The sequence below is a fragment of the Choloepus didactylus genome, chromosome 10, assembly GCF_015220235.1.
Source record: "Choloepus didactylus isolate mChoDid1 chromosome 10, mChoDid1.pri, whole genome shotgun sequence".
NCBI lineage: Eukaryota > Metazoa > Chordata > Mammalia > Pilosa > Megalonychidae > Choloepus > Choloepus didactylus.
This window is the reverse complement of record NC_051316.1, coordinates 74314333-74328268: the sequence shown is the minus strand read 5'-3', so window position 1 is coordinate 74328268 and position 13936 is coordinate 74314333. Positions and strand designations below refer to the sequence as shown.

At 38.0% G+C, this 13936-nt stretch overlaps 1 protein-coding gene across 1 annotated transcript; it reads right to left on the bottom strand.

Annotated features, from left to right (window-relative positions):
- Window positions 1–4408: 4408 nt before the first annotated feature.
- Window positions 4409–7829, bottom strand: LOC119504739 (putative inactive deoxyuridine 5'-triphosphate nucleotidohydrolase-like protein FLJ16323; the record flags this gene model as incomplete). Its single annotated transcript, XM_037797238.1, is given in 9 exon segments — window positions 4409–4737; window positions 4740–4867; window positions 4869–4947; window positions 4950–5782; window positions 5784–5982; window positions 5985–6158; window positions 6161–6716; window positions 6718–7079; window positions 7082–7829. Coding segments are annotated over 9 exon segments (3408 nt in total), but the record flags the coding sequence as incomplete, so codon positions are not given.
- Window positions 7830–13936: the final 6107 nt, after the last annotated feature.

Below are 13936 nucleotides of genomic sequence, written 5' to 3'. Positions count from 1 at the left end.
GACACTGGAAATGATTATGGGATACTCTGAAATTGGAATAAATCACAAAGGACTACCTGGAATTTAGTGGATCACATAAACTTTCAGAAAGAGAGATTCCTACCAATGAAAAAATGCTCATAAAACTTAGAGCTGTAAACTTAAGCCAGGCTCAGAGAATAGGAACTGGTTTTTGATTAAAAACTTCCCTATGCTCTTATCACTTTCCCATCTACTCCTGAATCCCCAGAGGCGTCAAATCCTCTAGCATGGGTGGAGGATGGGTGGAGTGGCAGGAGAACAGTAAGGTGAAGGAATTCACTGTCTCTTCTTTCAGTTTAAAGCAGTTGGCCTAGGGTTGGAGAGAAGATAAAATGTTAAGTCAAGCTCACAGGTTTGATTCAGATCTTTGAATGAACAATCTAATCTCTATATTGAAACTCTGTTTTTGTTTCATTGTAGGGCCGTCTAATCATTGCTTAATAGTAATTAATAGGCAAGAGTCATGGGTCTACCCAAGTTTTCATTTAAAGCTCAGGGAAGGTTATTTATTGAATTTCATTGAATAGATTTTGAAGGAACAAACAATGCTCCTTCTGCACCTTGATTACCCCATGCCTCTTGTATTTATAGCAGATTAAGCACAAAAAATTAAGCAGGTTTTTAATTTTTTTTTTGTTTTTTTTAATTGTGTTTTTTCAGGGCCATTCCCATGTCACTGAGTTTGGGATTCCCCAAGAAGAAACTATAGTAGATGTTGTTTCCCTAAATTATTTGACCATGGAATCATATGTTCACAAAATACTCACATTCTCACAGAATATAATTTTGCATAGCATCTAGCTTGGAAAACACTGTGCCATGATAATGTGTAGAGCATGGTAATAAGCAGAGCTGATCTGAGATTATAGAAAAAATGGTAAATAACCTCTTTTAGTATTCTCCAATTGGTAGGATAGGATAAGAATACATTAATGGAAAATTATACCCCATTCAAAAGAATCGTCTGTTATGATGAAAAGAAGAGAAACTCTGAAAGACAAAACAATACATACATCCTGGGAAATCCATGAAAATGGAAAAGTTGGAACTGAAGTGATACCATACTTTATATTAATTTGGTTCATATTTGAACTATGTCTCATTTGTATACTTTTTCCCATGGAGTTTCTAATTTCTTGTTGAATAAAATAACATGTTATCCTATTGTTAAGATCTTACTAATTCTTAAGGATACTGTTCATTAAATGCAATTTGTGACCATTTTAAGGTAGTATTCATGGAGCCTCTTACTCTCCATTCTAATATACACAAGTTGTATTCTAAGGGTGTTGTACAACTGACAATAGACATTTACTAGCATTGCGCTCCTGGGTTAATTCCATTATTTCTTTGGACATGTATCATTATCTACTTGGATTTTTATTGCTTTTTGTACAGTACATTCATAACTATATTCTTTTTTTTTTTTTGAAAGTGAGCATGGAAGGTCAGAAAGTCAGCATGGAAGTTTCTGAGTCTTTTATGTTTGAAATATATGTATTTGCTCTCATTCTTGATTGTTCCTTTTGCTTGCTATAGAATTCTAGGTGGAAAATGTTTTTTTTTTTTTTTTCTTCAGAACTCTGAAGCTTTTGCTCCATTGTTGCCAAGGATGTTGTCTAATATCAATCTGATTTGTATTTTAATATAAATAACCTTTCCAGCATATTTCACCTGATAGTTCCCCAAAAATCTAAGTTTTTCCCCCCCTTGAAGTAGTGAAGATTTATATGACTGTGTCACTGGGTTTTTTTTTTTAATTTTTATTTTATTCATTCATATTGATTGGCCCTTGGGAAATCCTTTCAGCCTGAAGAATTGATTTTTTTGACCTAAAGGTAATATGGTTTATATTAAGAAAACACCTTTCTCCCCTTCCATTGTCTCTTTGCTGTCTTTCTAAAGTTATTATATAGCTCTTGGACATTCTGGATTTAGTTTCTGTCGTTTTTTATTATCTCTTGTTTTTTTGTTTGTTTGTTTTGTTTTGTTTTGTTTTCCCTTACCATTTTTAGTTTCCTTGAATTTTTTCCATGGTAGTAGTATTTTTAAAAGGTATGATGTTCTAATAACATTTTAGGATTATATATATATATATAGGCAATACCATCACCTATTAATAATAAGAGATTTTTTTAAAAAGCCTTCCTTTTTAATCCTTGTAACATTAAAGATGCATTTGTGCTCTTTGTTCTTGGAGAGGCAAACATTGCAGTCAGGTGCTCCAGTTTTTTGGAGGAGAGTTTCTGGATTAGTCTAAGAACAGTCAACTGGAGGAAAAAACATGCATGGGAAGTGCAAGCATACCAAAGTGCTAGTACCAGATATAAGAGGATTTCCTGTAATTCAGACATGTAAGAGTTGAGGAACCAGGAAAGTTATATTACCCTCTCCACCCCTTCCTAATACCTTCCTGCTAATAGCTGGACCAAAAACCCCAATTCACTTAAATACTAAAAATACTAATAATTACAATAATTAATAACAGCAATAATACAATAAACTGTCACATCTAAAAAGATCAGAAAATCTCAGCAACAAAAAAAAGCTCACAACAAAAAATCTCTAGTAAATCGGATGCATACTACAAGACATCATTCCAATGTGAATTAAAAAAAAAAAACTTGTGATATGTTTACAGCTATGAAAAAAATCAAGAAACTGAAATAAGATATCTAAGAAAAGAGATAGTCAAGGCAACTATAGATAAACAAAAGGTGTATGTCAATTAGGAACAGAAATAGCAGTAAAATATGAAATTATGTCTGAGATAAAGACTAAATTATAAAGACCTTAAGGAAAAACTGACAAATAGAAAGGAAAGTAAGATGCAGAGCAGATCAAAATGCAAAGAAGTAATAAAATAAAACTGAAAGGAAAAGATAAATGGACCATAGGAAAAAGTGATAAACATTGAAGATAGAGAAAGGTGATTCAATACATATATAATTGGAGTCCCTAAAATAAAACAAAGGAACAGAGAAAATGTTTAAAACTATAATTCAGGAAGTGTCCTTGAAATAAAAGATCTGAAGCTATGTATTGAAAAGGCACATTCTTTACCAAAGAAACCTGAGCTATAATGTTCAATACCAATTTGTTTCCTGATAAAATTATTGGTACTAAAAGAAAGAGAAAGAATAATATTAGTGGCAAGGCAAGAAGATCTTTGTGATTTAAGTTATACTACGGTAAGAAAGAACCCCAAGGTAATGCTGTTTAAATTGGAAAGTGGAAATGAGGGAACCAAAAGATACTCTCTTAAAAAAGAGAAGCGAAGAGTGTTGTATAATGGTGTTAATATAAAGGTTAATAATAGGACAGAATAACAGAATATCTAAAATATCACAATACCCAAAGAAAAATAAAAGAGTAAAGAAAACGATACACAGAGTGAAAGGCATCTAAAACAGTAAGCATAACAAACTTACATGCCAGAACTGACAAAAAATTTCCTCTGTCAATAAATGTAAATATGTAAATGAGCTTTAATGACTTATCAAAAGAAAAGATTTTTCAGATTTCTGACAAAGCAAAATCTAGCTCTTTGCTGTATATAAAACACATATTGAAGCAAAGACATTGTATTCTATAGGGAAAAAGAATCAATAGCAGATATCTGTAAATATGAGATTTTATAAGTGTCTAATGCAACTGTGGGGATACACAAGCCCAAATTCCATAGGACAGACTGCAAGGTGACACTCTGATGAAGGTCTTTGATGAATTCTCCAGGAGAGGCTGACTGGTTCAAGTAGAGATGAATGTTCTCTCTTCATTCTGCTGAAGCTATAACTTCCCCCACTTGAAAACTTGAACTGATTAGATTAAACATCTCATTGCAGAAGACACTCCGCTTAACCAACCGCAGATGTAATCAGCTGTAGTTGCAATCAATGTACAGATGATTTAAGTACACAGTTGTCCCCACAGCAACAGAAAGGACAGTGCTTGCTTGAGCAGACGACTGGGCACTATCACCTGGCCAACTTGACACATGAAACTAACCATCACAGTACACCCCTTGTCAACTTGGCAGCTATACTTATCACCATAAACCATGCTTAATCTCTAAATAAAAAACAATGGCAAACATATTTTTCATCTAACAATACTCAACTGTCCTGCATACAACTGAAATGCACTAAGTCTCTCCAGAATAGGGTGCAAGTGCTTGGGTAATATTCAACCTTAATATTGATATCCTATAACTTAAATATTATAACATGAACAGTAAAACTTATGCCATATGATAATGAGATAAGATAGAGAAGAAAACAAAGATATTTGCTTTACAGACAAATACAAACATACATTTAACAAAACAAGGAGGAAATATTCGTGCCATCAAAGTCTTCATTTCTGTAACTGGTCATGTGTCATATTTATCATTACCTTCTTCCACTACCCATTCCATGTTCCCTTTACCCTTAGCAAGCACCTCAGCTGGCTGCGGTTCTTTGCCTTGGGGCGGGGGGGGGGACCAAATATTCATTCCTGAAGTTTCTAGGCTGTCGGTAGTCCTGCCTGGATTGGGTTGTTGCAGTTTTCCATTGACTTTAATCACAGGGCATGGTAGTACTAAGAGATGCCCTAAGGGATCCCCTGTATTCCAGGAAAACACTACTTTACCTCCATTTTGTAGTTGCAGTCCTATTTCCCCTTGATAGTCAGGCTCAATCACCCTAGCCAATGCAGTAATCCCCTTCCCTGCTCTTGATTCAGAGGCATTTAAAGCCCAAAGAGGCCAGGTGGCAGTCTTAACTTCCAGTTCAATGGAATCATTGTTATGTCTCCTGGTGGAAGCACTTCTCCTTTTGGAACTAAGACCTGTAGACCAGCAGATTAAAGATTCAGGGACAGGAAGCAAAAGCTTTTCTAGTGGATCACTAGGGATGATAATGAATGGTCCCACTCCCATTTCTACCCTTGATTCCCGGACTTATGAATCCTGGCTTTGGGAGAAACAGCCCTATAGAGTGGATGCTGATTCAGAGCATACACAACCTCCTGGAGAACATTGCCCCAGTCCTGCAAGGTATTGCCATCTAGTTGGCACCATAATTGAGTCTTCAAAAGGCCATTCTATCATTCTATCAACCCAGCTGCCTCTGGATGAAGGGGAACATGGTGAGAACAGAGAATCCCATGAGCATGTGCCCATTCCCACATGTCATTTACTGTGAAGCGGGTTCCTTGATCAGAAGTAATGCTGTGTGGAATACCATGATGGTGTACAAGGCATTTCATAAGTCCATGGATGGTGATTTTGGTGGAAGGATTGTATGCACAGAAGGCAAACCCATATCTGGAGTATGTGTCTATTCCAGTTAGAACAAATCACTGCCCCTTCTATGATGGAAGTGGTCCAATGTAATCAACCTGCCACCAGGTAGCAGGCTGATCACCTCAGGGAATGGTGCCATATTGGGGACTGAATGTGGGTCTCTGCTGCTGGCAGATTGGGCACTGAGCAGTGGCTGTAACCAGGTTGGCCTTGGTGAGTGTAAGTCCATGTTGCTGACCCCCTGCATAATCTCGATCCCTACCACCATGACCACTTTGTTCATAAGCCCATTCAGCAATGACGGGAGTGTCTGGGGAAAGAGGCTGACTGGTGTACACAGAAAGGGTAATCTTATCCACTTGGTTACTAAAAGCATCCTCTATTGAAGTCCTCCTCTGGTGAGCATTCACATGAGGCAAAAATATCCTCATTGTTTTTGCCCACTCAGAAAGTTCTGTCCACATACCTCTTCCCTAGAACTCTGTCACCAGTTTTCCAATCATGTTCCTTCCAAGTCCCTGATCATCCAGTCAAACCATTAGCAATAGCCCATGAGTCAGTATACAGATGCACCTCTGGCCAGTTCTCCTTCCAAGCAAAATGAACAACCAGGTGCACTGCTTGGAGTTCTGCCCACTGGGAGGATTTCCCCTCACCACTGTCCTTCAGGATATCCCAGAAAGGGGCTGCAGTGCTTCAGCTGTACACTTTTGCATGGTGCCTACAAATCTTGCAAAACCACCTATAAACCAGGCCTGAGTTTCCTCTTCCTCAGTTAACTGACTGTAATGAACTCCCCAGAAGGCCATAGCTCTGGGCTGGGAAAGAGAAGGTAGTGCGGCAGGAAGGGGACAATGGGCATTTGGGCCACTTCCTCATGTAACTTACTTGTGCCTTCAGGATCTCCTCAAGTTCTGTCTTGTATATACCATTTCCATTTTATGATGGAGTGCTGCTGTACACACCCAACTTTATGGCTTGGCGGGTCAGACAACACCTAGCTCATGATAAGCAATTCAGGTCTCATGGCAACTTGGTGGCCCACGGTTAAGCATTTGGTCTCCACTAAGGCCCAGTAGCAGGCCAACAGCTGTTACACAAAAGGAGAGTAGTCATCTGCAGAGGATGGTAAAGCTCTACTCCAAAATCCTGAGGGCCTTCATTTTGATTCTCCTGTAGTGGACTGCCAAAGACTCCAGACAGCATTTCTATTTGCCACTGACACTTCCAGCACCATTGGGTCTGCTGGATCATATGGCCCAAGTGGCAGAACAGCTTGCACAGCAGCCTGGACCTGTCACAGAGCCTCTTCTTGTTCCAGTCCCTGCTCAAAACTAGCAGTTTTTCTGGTCACTCAGTAAATGGGCCAGAGTAGCACACTCAAATGAGGAATATGTTTTCTCCAAAATTCCAAAGAGGCCAACTAGGTGGTGTGCCTCTTTTTTTGTCATAGAAGGAGCCAGATGCAACAGCTTATCCTTCACCTTAGAAGGGATATCTTCATATGCTCTACACCACTGGACACCTAGAAATTTCACTGAGGTGGAATGCCCCTGTATTTTTGTTGGATTTATCTCCCATCCTCTGATATGCAAGTGCAGTGCCAATAAGCAAAGAGTAGTTGATGCTTCTTACTCACTAGGTCCAATCAAAGTGATAGCATCAATATAATGGGCCAATGTGATGTTTTGGGGGATGGAGAAATGATCAAGAGCCCTGCGGACAAGATTATGGCATGGGGCTGGAAAGTTGATATACTCCTGAGGTAGGCAGTAAAGGTTTATTGTTGGCCTTGCCAGCAGAAAGCAAACTGTTTCTGGTGGTCCTTACTATGATGTATTGAGAAAAAAGCATTTGCGAGAACAACAGCTGCATACCACATGCCAGGGGATGCGTTGATTTGCTCAAGAAATGATACCACATCTGGAACAGCAGCTGCAATTGGAGTCACCACTTGGTTAAGTTTATGATAATCCATTGTCATCCTCTCAGACCCGTCTGTTTTCTGCACAGGCCAAATAGGAGAGTTGAATGGGGATGTGGTGGGAATCACCACCCCTGCATCCTTCAAGTCCTTTAAAGTGAAATTAATCTCTGTAGTCCCTCCAGGTATCTGGTATTGCTTCTGGTTTACTTTTTTGCTAGTTAAGGGCAGTTCTAGTGGCCTCCACTTGGCCTTTCCTACCATAATAGCCCTCACTCCATGAGTCAGGGAACCAATGTGGGGATTCTGCCAGTTGCAGAGTATGTCTATTCTAATTATGCATTCCAGAACTGGAGAAATAACTACAGAATGAGTCCAGGGACCCACTGGACCCATTATAAGACAGACTTGAGCTACAACTCCATCGATGACCTGACCTCCATAAGCCCCTAGTCTGACTGGTGGACCAAAGTGACATTTTGGGTCTCCTAGAATTAATGTCACTTCTGAACCAGTGTCTAATAATCCCTGAAATACCTGATCATTTCCTTTTCCCCAAAGCACAGTTACCATGGTAAAAGGCCATAGGTCTCTTTGGGGAAGGCTGGGAGGAAGATTAACAGTATAAATTTTTGGCATTGTAATAGGGTTCTTCCCCAAGGGGACCTGGCCTTCCCCTAATTCAAGGGACTTTGGGTCTGAAAACTGTCTCAAGTCTGGGAATTGATTAAGGGGCCATTAGTCTCTGTTTTTGTAATTCAAGTTAAACTTTTGTTCACTTGACCTAGAACTCTTCTGCTTATACAGATCAAATAAGAATTTAGTCTACTGCTCATATATTTTACTTTTAGGTACACTATGATCTATTAACCAATGTCATAAGTCTCTGTGAGTCATATTATTTTGCCTGCTGCTTTGAGTCTGCTGTCCATTATGGTAGCCATGCCCAACTTGCTTCTGGAGATTAAGTGCTGTCACATGACTTCTGCCAACCCAGGATCTGATCATCCCCATTGTGTTTAAGGATTCCAGTGCAGTGACAGCAGTTCCCACAGTAATATCTCACCTACAGAGAAGGGCAACTACAGAGCTCTTCAGGGATGATGGAGTTAGTCTCACAAATTTATTCCTCATAGTCCTGGTAAAAGGTGTGTCCTCTGGACATTCCTAGGGTGGATACCAGTCTTCCATGATAAATCCACTCTAACATTCCAATCTCTCTAAGCCTTTGGACACCCTCATCTACATTATACCAGGGCAGTTTTGGCATTTCAACCTCAGGTAATGTCAGCCATCTTTTGATCCATGTTTCAGCTAATGACCCAACAAACTATTAACACCCTTTCTAACCCCTCGAGCTACAACATTGAATCCAGAATTTCTGCATAGTGGGTCCATATCAATAAATTCAGCCTGATCCAGCTTTATGTTCCTTCACCATTATCGCAGACCCTTAATATCCATTCCCACACATATTCCCCTGATTTCTGTCTTTATAAATTGAAAAACTCATGCAGTTCTTTTAGAGAATAGTGTACTCCTCACAGGTCACACTTTTTACCTCACCTTTTGCAACCTGTTGGGACTTTGATTTAGTTATAGGCCTGAAAGAAAAGAGGAGTAGTGGGAGTGGGTCATGAAAAGAATTAGACATGTCTTTCATGCCAATTACCTCAGGGCATTCCCTTGCAGTTTCATCTGGTGAAATGGGATTAATCTCTCCAGATATAGAAGTGAGGGCTGTTTCCCCAGGGGAGTTGGTTACAGGTTTAGCAGGCACTGAAGGGTTAATCTCTTCAGGTGGACACCGGATGGCAGGCTCCTCAGGGTAGGCTGGAGATTGGGTGGCCATTTCTGCAGGGCAGGCTGGAGACAGGACGACTGTTTTCTCAGGGCAGACCCTTATAGATTTATCTAGCAAAGACTCAGTAGAATCTTGGGTTTCAATGTCCCCACTGCCATCATTATCAACCCATATGTCATCCCAGTTTTCAGGATCCCATTCCTTTCCAACCAATGCCCTCACTTTAACAGCAGCACCCTGCAAGATTGAGAATTTAGTTTATATTGTAAATCTGCTACTTGCACAAATGGAACTCTGGGTCTGGTTTTCAAAGATCCCAAGTCTATGGCTACAGGAGATAAGATTTTCTTTCAGGGCACACATAAAAACTTTTAAGTCTTTCATATGGCATTTAAGTTGCAAATTTGAAGTGTTCAGATCATCCCTTTCTTTTTTAAGTGTATCCAGTTAATCTAGGCAAAACCAGTCAAAATCATTATATCTTTTAATAGAGTTAAATAAAACTCTGTTAAAGTATCAAAAACACTGTCACCCAGAGCCTTGCCTCATATAAGCATATGATTAGCAGAATCAGATGGTGATATTTTGCTTATTTCTATTGCCAACTCTCACCATGGACTGTCAGTGTCATCCTGATTACTTGAAATGGAGACATTAGTGCCTTTGAATCTAATCAGAGTAGAAACCAATTACAAAAATTCATTTTTAAGATTCTGTTTCTGAAGAACCATCTCACTTCTAGTACCAAAGTCAGGGTTCTCTAGGGAAACAGAACCAATAGCAGATATCTGTAAATAGTTTGAGATTTTATAAAGGTGTCTCACACAACTGTGGACATGCATAAGTCCAAATTCCATAGGGCAGACTGCAAGATGGCATTATGATGAAGGTCTTTGATAAATTCTCCAGGAAAGGCTGGCTTGTTGAAGTAGAGATGAAAGTTCTCTCTTCTGTCTGATGAAGCTACAATTCCCCCCTTAAAATCCTTGAATTGATTAGATTAAATGTCTCTCATTGTGAACGACACTCCCCTTAGCCAAGTGCAGATGCAGTCAGCCACAGGTGCAATCAACTTACTGGTGATTTAAGTCCATGAAATGTCCTCGTAACAACAGAAAGGCCAGTGTTTGCTTAACCAGACAACTGGGCACCATCACCTGGCCAAGCTGACACAGGAACCTAACCATCACAGTCATTCAGGAAGGCTGAAGGTCAAGGATATAGTAGGCACATGAGAATACAGAGGTTTCAAAATTGGTAGCAGACAAGTTAGAATTCAGCCACAGAAGATTTAAACAAGCAAAATAAGGCAGTTTATAATTCTGAAGTCTATAATTCACAATGATGACATGACAGTTATGAATACTTATCCACCAAATAGTGAAGCAGAAGCTGTCATAAAGCAAAATCTATAAGAGATATGAGGCAAAATAGACAAAAACACAAAAAATGATAGAGGACATTAATGCACCCTCTCTGACAAAGATAGATCAAGTCTTCATAAAAGCAAGGAATTAGAAAACCTGAAAACATAGGCAAAAAGTAAATATTACAGGTATATAATGAATTTTGTTTTTTAAAATCAGAATAATTAATAAATCATTGAAAAGAATAAAAGTAGAAGTTAAAAAGCAAGCAAACAATAGAACTAATAATATAAAGAGCTGTTTCCTTGAGAAAGTTAACTAAAATAGGGTAACTAGTAATAACCTAATCAAACAAACTATAGAGAAAGCAAAAATACATAATATAAGAAATGACCGAGAAGTAATTAGCAAAATAGTGAAAATTTTAAACATTTTGCAATACATTGGTGAATATTTTTTCATGGAAATGTAACTTTTGAAAACTGACCCCCGAATAAATGGCAAATTTAATTCCAAGAACACAAAAGAGAAAACTGACAGGGTGCTATCCTCTCAAAAGTCACCATGTCCAGCTCTTTCCATAGGGCAATTCTACAAATCTTAAAAAAGTAAATAATCACAATGTTATTTAAAATGTTTCAGAATATATATCATGAAGGAAAACAGCCAAATTTTTCACACAAAGCAGGTAGAGCATTTATAATAAATCCTCATAGGTACTGCACATAAAAAGGAAATAAAGACAGTCTCACTTTTCCACATATCAGTGCAAAGTCTAAGTAAAATATTAGCACATTCCAACGTCACATTAAAATAATAGTACACTAAAGTTATAAAAAAAAAAAAGATGGGCAATCTCAGCTGACATGCAAACCACAAGCATTTGTCATCAATTAGTATACACATACAGAAATGAATGGATCTATGAGTGCTGAAAACATGATACAGTGTGCTAAGATAATATTGATAAAATTTTAAATAATATTTTAAGTGAGAGATGAAAAGTGATTATCAGTAGTCTAATAATTTTTAAACAAAGTAGATATTTGCAAATATTAATATTTTATGGTATTATTTCAAAAGCAGTATTTAAGCAATATAGAAAGTTAAAATTAAGGAAAAACAACATATTTGTACTACCCAAAGACTGCTACTGTGCACATTTTTATGTATATCTTTCCAGATGTCTATCTTTCTATCTCTTTCTGCTGTCTCTCTATATCTCTTTCATATTTATCTATCATCTATCTGTACGCCAGAGCCTGTCTAACCTATTTTACTTAAAGATTAAAATGTAGGACTACTTTGCATGACATATTACCTTTTGGTGCTCTGTTTCTGGAGCTCCAACAACCAATACCCATATGGAATCTAACCAACCTTTTTCAGGATATAAAAGCATATTGACATATCATATGATTAACATACCATACGATAAATTAATGAGAAGGTATTGTGGGTTGAATTGTGCCCACCAAAAAAATGCATCCAACTTCTCACTCCTGCTACCTGAGAACTGACCTTATTTGGAAGTAGGGTCTTTGCAGAGGTAATTACTTAAGATGAGGGCTTGCTGGATTAACCCTGATCCAATATGACTGTTGTCCTTATACGAAGAAAAAAATTTGCACAGAGAGACACGTGGGGTGAAGCAGCTGTGTGAAGCCAGGGACAGATACTGGGGTTACGCTGTCACAAGTACAGGAAAGCCAGAGATTTCCAGCACCCACCAGAAGCTGGAAGAAGCAAGGAAAGGTTCTTCCTTAGAGACCTCAGAGCGGACCTGCCCTGCTGGCACCTAATTCTGGCCTTCTAGCCTCCAGAACTGTGAGAGAATAAATTTGTTGTTTTAACAACAACTGTAGTAATTTTGTCACCAAGCCTTAGAAAACCATACAGAATGGAAGAAATATTTATTCATTTTAGACCTGTTCTATGTTAATCAGTGAATCTCATTTAGTAAAACAAAAACAACAGGAAAAGAAACTGTACAAAGAGTTGTGTGATATTACCCCTACTTCATAGGAAATGCTCTCTTAAGGAAGATCGTTCAATTTTTTCATAAGCACACTTGTAGTAAGAAAAAAAATTGAGATTTGAGTCTAGACCACCGTGCTGTTTCTGCCATAGCCTTCTGCTTTGGATATCTTTTCTCCTATCCTGGATAAAACATGTGATGGTGTCTTTGGACATATGCAACAAATATTTACCACCAATAAATTTTTCCTTCAGAGGATGTATCAGAGTTCTGACATACCTTTTGTTTCTAATGTGGACATCTTCCCAGTTGATCAACAAACTCATTACAAACTCTGACATGCCCATATTTAAATCTTCTCAAAAACAATGCTGCTATTACTCCTGATAAAAATAGTACATTCTGGTTCTCATCTATAGATAAAATAAATTCGCATTAAATGAAAATATTCAGCTATTTTAGTCAGCAACCTTCTATGCCCAAAGCGTCTACCCTGTCCCATCTGGCCGGTTAGCAGCAGTACCCTCATCCTCAGTAATCATAAAGTATATTTGTGAATTGTTATATTGTGGGATACTTTAATGCATAGGTCTTAGGGTCAGCAAGGAAGTAAATGGTACAGGTTACTTTTTGTTTCTATGTTCTTTACTTTACTGACCATAACTTTAATGCCTGTGTGCCAAATGAATAAGGGTTATGGCTCCCTTGAAAGCCCCTTGGAATTTATTTCAAAGGCTCGTATTGGTCAAACATGCATATTGACCCAATCTTTGCCTTATTTCCTGTTTTAATTGAGTGTCAAAGGTTACACATTGCTGCTAGAGTAAGACATGACTGGCAGCAGAGGTCAGGGACTCTCTGGCATTCTATTAGAGCCATAAAAACAAAACAGAATAATAATTTCACCTGCTCTAACCTCAATTTTTCCAGGATGGGACAGACATTGACCTTATTGTTTGTCAGCCATTGACTCTATAAACTCCAGCTACCCTAATTCTGCTTACTAAACAATAAGAGTGCTTTCACAACCAGGATGAAAAATGAGACAGTGGAAAATTCTTGCAGGTGTTCAAAGCAGAGGCATATCCAGGTGACGGTAAAAATAAAATAACATCTTCTTTATTCCTGGGTCGCATCCCTTGTTTGGCTAGTTTACAACAATAATGGGTTCTACCAACAACCTTCAATTTTATCTTCTTTTGTGGAATACCTTATAATTTCCTTTATGTGAACAAGTACAAGCAATAAATCTAATAAATTGCCCATGCTACCTAAAGCCCATTTGTGGCAGTTGAAAGGTTTATGGATTTCTATGAAAGTGTCCTCCATCCTCTCACCCTTTAAAGTTTTGGCTGAAAAGTAGATAGATATTTTAGGACATAATTAATGTATTTTCTCACTTCTTTTCCAAAGTCGGTAAAAAATGGCAATAGTGAAGAATGCATGTGTTAAATGTCTTTCAGTTACAGGAACTGGAAAACTGATTTCTTAACAAAAAATTAGTGAAATAAATTAAGGTTGGAATCTGAAGATAACTCCTCCAATTTCAGGATAC